General features: G+C 49.7%; 1 protein-coding gene across 3 annotated transcripts; it reads left to right on the forward strand.

Moving 5' to 3' along the window:
- Positions 1-2,839: 2,839 nt before the first annotated feature.
- Positions 2,840-9,180, forward strand: PPP1R3E (protein phosphatase 1 regulatory subunit 3E). Of its 3 annotated transcripts, none has more exons than XR_008662381.1 (3): positions 2,840-3,671; positions 3,922-8,493; positions 9,163-9,180. XR_008662381.1 is itself a non-coding variant. In XM_055309147.1 (2 exons), the coding sequence occupies exons 1-2, from the start codon at positions 3,252-3,254 to the stop codon at positions 4,342-4,344; spliced, it is 843 nt and encodes a 280-aa protein (XP_055165122.1). In that variant the 5' UTR covers positions 2,840-3,251; the 3' UTR covers positions 4,345-8,510. The 3 variants fall into 3 exon arrangements, 1 of the variants encoding a protein (XP_055165122.1); XR_008662382.1 differs by lacking the exon at positions 9,163-9,180 and having other exon boundaries at positions 3,922-6,124; positions 6,420-8,510; XM_055309147.1 differs by lacking the exon at positions 9,163-9,180 and having other exon boundaries at positions 3,922-8,510.

Raw genomic sequence — 9,180 nt, forward strand, 5'->3', positions numbered from 1 at the left:
AGCAAGGCTGCCTTCTTTAGAGAATAATCCAGTCCAGTCCTTCATTTGCAATCCTGATTTCTTCTAAGACACTTACTTGAAATAAAAACACTTTTAGGTTTCAGGATCCAAATGTTTCTGTCTGCCCTCCCATTTATTTATAAACCCTGTGAGAGCAAGAACGGAATTATATTCACTGTTATGTTCTTCAGGCCTAATAGACACTCAGTAAATGTTGACTGAACAAATCATTCAACACCCTTGGTCAGTTATTTGAGCAGGCCCACTCTGATGTTTGAAGATAACTGTAGTGGCTGTTAAAGAACCAAAGACTCAACTGTGAAGAGGGGAAAAAAAGAAAAAGAAACAAAAATTGATTTGGAATAAAGGTTCAATATCAGTCTGAGGGGCACCTGGGTGGCTCAGTGGTTGAGTGTCTGCCTTCAGCTCAGGGTGTGATCCTGGAGTCTCTGGATTGAGTCCCACTTCGGGCTTGTGGGAAGCCTGCTTCTCCCTCTGCCTGTGTCTCTGACTCTGTCTCTGTGTCTCTCATGAATAAATAAATATCTTTTTTAAAAAAAATGTCAGTCTGAGCAGCCAGAACAGAGCTACTAGACCAACACAAAGTATACCTGGTCCAAAGCTACATACCTCAAGGATCTTCTCAGACCAACACCACAGAGCCAAGGAATAACAGTGAAACTATAGACAAAGCATAAATGTTTTTATCAGGACATCTCAGACCATAGGCCCACTTTGAACCTTATCTATTCTTTCAATGATATAGATATACATATCTAAATATTTATTTATTTATTTATTTATTTATTTATTTATTTATTTGAGAGAGAAATAGAGGGAGAGAGAGCATGAGCAGGGAAGGGACAGAGGGAGAAGCAGACTCCCTACTGAACAGGGAGCTTGACCTGGGCTGCATCCCAATATCCCGAAGATGATGACCTGAGCTGAAGGCAGACACTTAACCAACTGAGCCACCCCGGGCACCCCTCAATGATATATTTTAGAAGAGCAAGGAAGACAGTTTTAAAATGCTTGACTATAACACATATTAGTGTAACATTATTTTACACCCTAAGATAGGAAAAGAATATGTCCTGAACTATATATGTATGCATAAAATCAAAAAATAAAACTCAGGGATGCCTGGGTGGCTCAGTGGTTGAGCATCTGCCTTTGGCTCTGGTCAGGATCCCGGGGTCCTGGGATCCAGTTTCCCATCAGGCTCCCTGCAGGGAGCCTGCTTCTCCCTCTGCCTATGTCTCTGCCTCTCTCTCTGTCATTAATAAATAAATAAAATCTTCAAAAAAAATGTATCACTTTAAAAATGATTCCTGGCTAATTAGCATTGCTAAGGTTAATATTGGAGTAAAAATGCAAACAGGAATGACTTGTATGACAAGATAGTATGTGTCTCACTGCTTATTTCCAACTTAGTTACTTGTGATTTTTACAGTTAAACTATTGTGTAAATGTAGAGATTCCATTTCTACTCTAACATTCCTCGTTATGGTACTCTAATGTCAACTATTATCACTAAACGTTTTAAGCTTATATAACCAAATGGATAAGAGAGTGGGCTCTAGCACAGACTGCTGATGTTCTAATTCCAGCTCCTCAATTATTACCTATATGACCCTGGGCAAGAGTCCTATCCCCTCTCTCCCTCAAATTTCTCACTTATAGGATATCTATAAAATATTTATAGGAGTTAATATTTGTGAGGACCCCTGGGTGGCTCAGCGGTTTAGCGCCTGCCTTGGGCTCAGGGCGTGATCCTGGAGTCCCGGGAACAAGTCCCACATCAGGCTCCCTGCATGGAGCCTGTCTCTGCCTCTCTCTGTGTCTCTCATGAATAAGTAAAATATTTTATTTTATTTTTTTTAAATTTTTATTTATTTACGATAGTCACACAGAGACAGAGCTAGAGAGAGAGGCAGAGACATAGGCAGAGGGAGAAGCAGGCCCCATGCACCGGGAGCCCGATGTGGGATTCGATCCCGGGTCTCCAGGATCGCGCCCTGGGCCAAAGGCAGGCGCCAAACCGCTGCGCCACCCAGGGATCCCGAATAAGTAAAATATTTTAAAAAAGGAGTTAATATTTGTAAAACTCGTGCAAGCATACCCAGTACATTTTGTGTTACACAAGATCAGTAGGAAATTCAGAGAAAATAATACACAAAATACTTTTTTTTTCTTTCACTAATGTACAACAAAATGAAGGAGAAAAAAGCCAGCTCTGTGCCCCTGTTAGAAGCTCCCACTAGAGCTAGAAATCCAGTCCCAACTCCCAGAGAGTTGTGTTCACTCAGTAATTTGAGAGCCTACTATATGCTGAAACTGACCGTGAATCAGACACAGTTTCTGCCTTCAAAGTACATGCAGTGGTGTTGGAGATCAGAATGCTCATCTACTTTCTCACAGATGAGAAAATTGATGTCCAGAGAAGTTATGCCTTGCTCAAGGTCACACAGCAAAATGCCACCAGAGGTGAGACCAGAGCTGTCTTCCCACAACTCAATTCAGAACTCTTTTTTCCAATGGACCACCCACCCTTTTGAGGGCCACGTCTCAGCTTCTATTTGAGACATTACCTAGTTTTCATGACCTTTCCTTCTGTGCTCCCTCCGCCACCACCCCACTCCAAAACCCGGAGCCTGGGGTTTGGAAAAGAAAACGGTGAAACTCTGAAGAGAAAGTCACACGCTGGGTATTTTGAGCCAGTCTGCAAGACCGGGAAAGGTTACTCTGGCCTCTGCATTAACCCTTCCGGTGCTGGAGAGGTTGAAGCTATTAAAAAAAAAAAAAAAAAAAAAAGCCCGAGTGGTCTCACTCATCAAGACCGGAAGGGGGATCCCCGCCCCCGGTACACTGCGAAGACTGACGGGGAGCCCCATATCAGCGGACTGTGGGCGGGGGCCGGGGCGAGAGGGCCGCGGCACCGGAGGGTGAGCGCCGCTGAGCGCACGCTCAGAGCAGACGGCCCGCAGGAGGCAGGAGATGATGGTCTACAACCCGGGGAGCTGGCAGCCAGAGCGGGGGGGAAGGTAGTCACGGAGGGGAGACAGGGCTACAGGAGGTGGAGATCCTGGAGGTGACAGCAAGGAGAGTACGCAGCGGCAGCGGCAGCGGCAGCGGCAGCGGCAGCGGCAGCGGCGAGGGGCGGCTTCGGCGCGGACGCCGGGCGGTCGGGGGAGAGGAGAGCAGGGCAACGCGGCGGCGCGGCAGGAGGGCCCGGCCGGGCGGGGGGTGCCATGTCTCGAGAGCGGCCCCCCCGCACCGACATCCCCCGCAACCTGAGCTTCATAGCCGCGCTGACAGAGCGTGCCTACTACCGCAGCCAGCGGCCCAGCCTCGAGGAGGAGGAGCCGGAGGTGGAGCCCGGCGAGGGCGGGACGCGCCTGGGGGCCCGATCCCGCGCTCACGCCCCGAGTCGGGGTCGCCGCGCTCTTTCTGCTCCCGCCGGAGGCGGCGGCGTCCCGGCGCCCCGCAGCCGCAGCCCCGACACCCGCAAGAGAGTGCGTTTCGCCGACGCGCTTGGGCTGGAGCTGGCCGCGGTGCGCCGCTTCCGCCCCGGAGAGCTGCCCCGGGTGCCTCGCCACGTGCAAGTGCAGCTGCAGAGGGACGCCCTCCGCCACTTCGCGCCGTGCAGGCCTCGCGCCCGCGGCCTCCAGGTAGGCAGGCGGCGGCGGCACGCCCCTTTCCCGGGACCTCCCCGACCTGGCCGCCGCGGGCGTGTGGGAGAGCGTTTATGGAGGAACACCCACGTCCACGCCCAACCCCAGGCTTGTCGCTCTTTCCCGTCGGGGCCGCCCTCTCAGCGGGGCTCCACTCCCGACTGCGCGGCGTCGGAGTCGGCCTCGGATTGGCCCAGTGCCTCGCCTGACCCCGCCCCCGTCTCTCCTCTCCTCCCCCCTCCCCCAGGAGGCGCGCGCCGCCCTGGAGCCGGCCCGGGAGCCCGGCTTCGCCGCCCGCTTGCAGGCGCAGCGCATCTGCCTGGAACGCGCCGAGGCGGGCCCGTTGGGCGTGGCCGGGAGCGCGCGCGTGCTGGACCTGGCCTACGAGAAGCGCGTGAGCGTGCGCTGGAGCGCCGACGGCTGGCGGAGCCAACGCGAAGCGGCCGCCTCCTACGCCGGCCCGGCCCCGCCCCCGCCGCGCGCGGACCGCTTTGCCTTCCGCCTGCCCGCGCCACCCAGTGGGGGCGCCCTGCTTTTCGCCTTGCGCTACCGCGTGACCGGCCACGAGTTCTGGGACAACAACGGCGGCCGCGACTATGCGCTACGTGGGCCCGAGCACCCCGGGAGTGGCGGAGCCCCGGAGCCCCAGGGCTGGATCCACTTTATCTGAGCCACCTGCGGCCGACGGCGGGCAAACCAAAGGCACCCAGGGGCTGGGGGAGCCCGAAGATTTGGCGGGGAGGAATGAGAGAAACCGAGATTGGCTGGGAGCTGTCCGAGAGAGTCAATTGGGGGAGGGAGAAATCAAAGGGGTGTGGGCGGTGGGCGGCAACAGCCAAGGTCGGGGACGTCGGGGACGTCGGGATGGGAAGACAGGAGTAGGATGGGACAGGAACCCAAGGCATAGAAGAAGGGATTAGAGGGATTAGAAAAAAAGCAGAAGATTGGTGTCGTGAGCTAGTGCTGGGAGAAAGGAAGCGGATTCGGCAGGCCTAGGCAGTGAAGGTTAGCTACCTCCTTGAGATTGAGTAGGAGCCCACCTGACTAAAGTCATTTGGATTGCTCATTCCTCTTCTAACCCGCCAATTGCCACCTCAGGTCCCGCAGTCCTGCGCATCCTAGCTTTAAACTCAGCCATAATTGCCTTGCGTAAGTCCCAGGAACTTGGCCATTGCTCCTCAGTCCCAGGCGTTATGACACGATTCCTTGGTTATCCCTGACTGGCCTGGGGAGTGATGGCAGACCGCAATCAGAGCTCCTTCGTCCTCCTCCAGGCAGCCCTGGGGATTAAAATGAAGGCGAAACCAACTCCAGGCCTGTCCTTGTAGCCAAATAATGTCGTGCCTGAGGAGTTGGTACACTCAGGGACTTCCAGAAAAATGCCAGCCTTATACCTTCCTAGGGTGCCTTTTAATGACCTCTAAGCACTTTATGCGCTGTATCTGTCATGGAATAGTGAATCACGAGAATCACTCTCATGATTCTGCCTCAGAAAGACTCACTGACTAGCCGTATTACTTCGGGCAAAGTTAACTTTACCTTTCTGGGCCCCAGTTTTCATCTTGGAAAATTAGATCTTGGCGAGGTGATCTCACAGTCTATTCTTGCTTTGATATTTTATGATTTATGAGTGGCAGAGTGTAGATTAGAAGCCCCAATCTCCAACCTACAGTTGGAGTGCTACAGTTCAGAACACACAGCACTTTCAGCATTTGGGTAGGGCTGAGGATGAATATTTGACACAAATATTCAGAGCCCAGGAAGCATCTCATAACCAGACTTCAGCCTGATGGTATTCCAGGGCTTCTTCCAAACTGCAGTTCCTCCTCTGCCCCGTGGTTTTTGCTCTTGACCCCCACAGACTTCCAGTCTAGGTCCTTTGAGACAGTTTTGGGCAGCTGCATCTCTGTTGGGGAAAATAATGTTTGGGAGCCCCAGAGATGAAACCATGTGAGGCTCTCTTTAGGATAAAGGATTGTGGATACGAGAAATGGAAAACATTTCAAATCAAGAATCAAAGCCAATTAAGTGGCACCAGAAGATGGCAGTCTGTTCCATACCCTGAGCAAGTAGAGTGGGAAAGCTGGACTCTGCTATCACAGTCATGCCTTAGGTCTCCCCTCCTGGCTAACCTCTGCTAGTAGTTTTTCCTTTCCTTTCTTGCCCTATTCCTAAGCTTTTTCCTTTCCTTGTCCCTCTCTCTCATCACTTTCATTTTCCTTTTAGCATACAGGGTATTCACCTTCGTTTTCTCTTTTCCATTTGCCTCCATCTTCGTCCTTGTTGATCTCTGCTATTCCTTCTCCCTCCAGAAGGGGTGGAGAACCTTCTTCCCTTCTCCAAGACCATGGTTGATCCACCTTCCTTCCTCAGGCTCCTTCTTGACAGTCTTCTAGAAGGGAGAAGAGGGAAAGAAGCAGTTCCTGATGCAGATGAACAGCTGCTCCCAGGTAACCAGTTCCCCACACCCTTTTTTTATCTGTTACTACTTTCTTAAAAATTTCTGAATCCCCCTCTTCCTTATTACCAAGTCAGAGAGTGCATGCACATGGGCCCATACATGCATTCAGAACAGAGTATGGGGCTTGTTACCATGCCCCTCCTATCCAAAGCCTTAGTCTTTTGAAGGAAGATGGCCAAAAAAGAGGAATCTCGAGTCGCTCCTCAAAGAAATGCCGGTTTAAACACCATCCTTACCTGATGAAGAAAACAAAAAATTTCATGCATCTTGTGGGTCATCTTCAGGTCAAAGTTCCAGCAGAGTGAAGAAAGAAATTCCTGGAAGCCACCAAACAATGCGCTTTTTAGTCATCGATGAAGAGCCCAAGGGAGGACGATGGAGAAGGAGGAGCCTGGGTTGAGGCTCAATGTATAATAATCTCTTGCCTAATGTGTATGCATTATTGTCATGTTGTATTAACAATCATAATCGCTCACCTTTACTTAGCAACTAAAATCTGGTGTCGTGCATGCATTATAATCCTCAGGACAACTCTGTCAGTTGAGAAATATTATCCCTGTTTCAGAGATGAGAAAACAGGTCAGAAAAGCTAAGTAATTTGTTCCAAGCTCACGTCTCTGGTAAATGGCATAGTTAGGATCTCCAGAGTTTCTATGCATAGCCACGTTACTGTATTTTTTACTTTAAACAAAACTGAAAACTGCCATATATAATCTTTTATTAGGAAAAGAACACAGTTTCTAATTGCTCTGCCTTCCCATCCTCCCAGTCTTCCAAACTGGCTCAGAGAAGGCATAGTACTGAGGGTCCCAAGCTCCATGCAGGAGCTTGCTGCTCTCTCCTGTACCAGTGTTCTGGCTCTGCAGAATCAGCAAGGTACCACACTGCCTGCCTGCTAGAGAACTTGGGAACCCATTTGAACTCCACCTTTTCTGTACATTGATTGGGATTCTCTCCTGGCTGTAACCAACCCACACTTGTTGGTGTGACACCCAACTCCCCGGACTAGTCTGGAACTGACCAGTCCCTAAAGTTTCCACTAAAAGGTATCCCTGACTCGGACAACTGCCAAATGGTCTGTGCTTGGGTCCTTTCTGCAAGCCTGGGTATTATTGAGTGGAAATGTAAACTGGTTGGAGACAAGGAACCAAGGATAATCCATTTTTCCCTGAGCTCTGTCTGTAGGAAGTACCATGGCTCACCCACCCCCCCATTCTCAGCTTTAGAGAACCAACACCTGAATCTTCTAGTTCTTCCCATATAGAGCTGCCCCAGGGCCTGGGGGTAAGCTGGTGGTGTAATCTGGAATGGGAAATACTAGAAGTTGAAGCAATCTTTAGAGATGTGTTACATATTAGGCATTGGGATGAGTCCTTTCCCCTAAAGGCTGGTGACTATACGAACTGGAACAATTTAACATATAATACGTCAGCTGTGGACGAGACAGCACTGTAAGAGAAAACATTACCCTGGTTAGGGGCTTGAACCCTTGAAGCAACACAGCTGGAACATTGCCCATTTCTCTCATCTAGACCTCAGATGTTTCCCTACACCAACCTGTCTTAACACCTATGAGCCTTCTTTTTGTACCTTGTTTCTCTTTATGAATGCAGCTCATTATTTCTCTTCGTAGTAAGTCCTAACTCCTGAACTTTTCAGTCTAACACCCGCCTTCCTTTGCTTCTAACACCTGTGTTTCTCTGGAGCTCCTCTGGATCCCTGCAATCTGCAAGTCATATAATCAGAGACCTGGAAAAGCTTATCTTTAGAGATCACTGGGGTCCCTGCTTCAGTACAGATGAGAACACAGGTCTGGAGATGGAGTGACTTCAGCAGGGCCAGAGAATTTGTTAGTGCAGCTGGAGATGGGGCTTAACCCCAGCCTTCCTGACCATATCCCACTCCCAGGCTAGAAAACAGGCTGCTGCACAATCAGACCTGGGGTTTTTCATGGCAAGGATAATATCACAAATGTTTCATTTTCTGCTGCTAGTTTCCACTCCCTTTTCTATCCCGGCATAAAAAGAAACAAAAGGCACTTGTAGTTTTTTCTCTGTTCTCCCAAGCCTTCGCGCTTTGGGTGATATTGCTAAGGAACAGTGAAGTTGCTAAAAAAAAAAAAAAAAAAAAGACTGAATAACCCACCCATTGACTAGCTAACCTGGAGAGGAATTGCAAGTTTGCTATGTGAATCCCCCCAAACCACAGTTCTCATCAGGCCCTTGCAGAGTGTCCTCATTCCCTTCACAGCACAGCCCTGTTCTCTGGGCCCCAATCCCACCAGCGCTGAGCCTCACTTCAGCTTCCTCATGCAACTGCCCTCCCTTCTGGTTAAGAGGCCTCATGTTTGAAATAAAGGTAAAATATGAAAGTATAAGATACTGAGATAAATTGATTTGTTCGGGGGTGGGGGGAGGGTGGCAAGAGACCCAGCGGCAAGATTCCTCTTCCCTATTTCCCATTTTTTGGTTATCTCATTTCCGAAAAGCCCTGTCCATTGTTGTCCTATTGCTACACAAAAGTTGGATGGGCAGAAGATACAGAGGAGCAGCACTGGTATAAGACACCCCAATAGAATCCCACCATTTGGATAGTGGTAGGAAAGTTGTCAGGGGGCCCAGCTCTAGTTCCCTAGCACCCAGCACCAATTCCTGGTACAGTTAAAGGGTAAAAGCCCAGAGTTTCCCCTTGTGTCTGGGGGCCATCTAAGTTACATTCTTCTTAAGCGCTGAAGGGCAGAGCAAAGCCCTTTTCTCTATCAAGGGCAACCCTAAAGTAAAGCACAAGAAATATGAAGAGGAAAAGCAAAGACCTCTGTCTAATCCAGAGTGGAACAATAAATATTAAAGTGAGGCATCCTTGAAAAAGATCAGGTTCTAACCTAATTTTGACTTCCACATCACCTGAACGATGAGAGAATCCAGTTACCCACAAATGAGACAATGTTTCTAATAGGAAAGCCCTAACCTGAGAATAATCAGATTCTCCTAATTTCATCATAATGGCCAAGTTGTGATGTCACTACAGAGCACCCACACTAACGTT

The sequence above is a fragment of the Nyctereutes procyonoides genome, unplaced genomic scaffold (genome assembly GCF_905146905.1).
Source record: "Nyctereutes procyonoides isolate TBG_1078 unplaced genomic scaffold, NYPRO_anot_genome, whole genome shotgun sequence".
NCBI classification, from domain to species: Eukaryota; Metazoa; Chordata; class Mammalia; order Carnivora; family Canidae; genus Nyctereutes; species Nyctereutes procyonoides.

Coding starts and splice junctions, on each gene's coding strand:
- PPP1R3E (XM_055309147.1), top strand. CDS start 3,252: ATGTCTCGAGAGCGGCCCCCCCGCACCGACATCCCCCGCAACCTGAGC. Junction 3,672..3,921: donor CTCGCGCCCGCGGCCTCCAG/GTAGGCAGGCGG, acceptor CCCCTCCCCCAG/GAGGCGCGCGCCGCCCTGGA.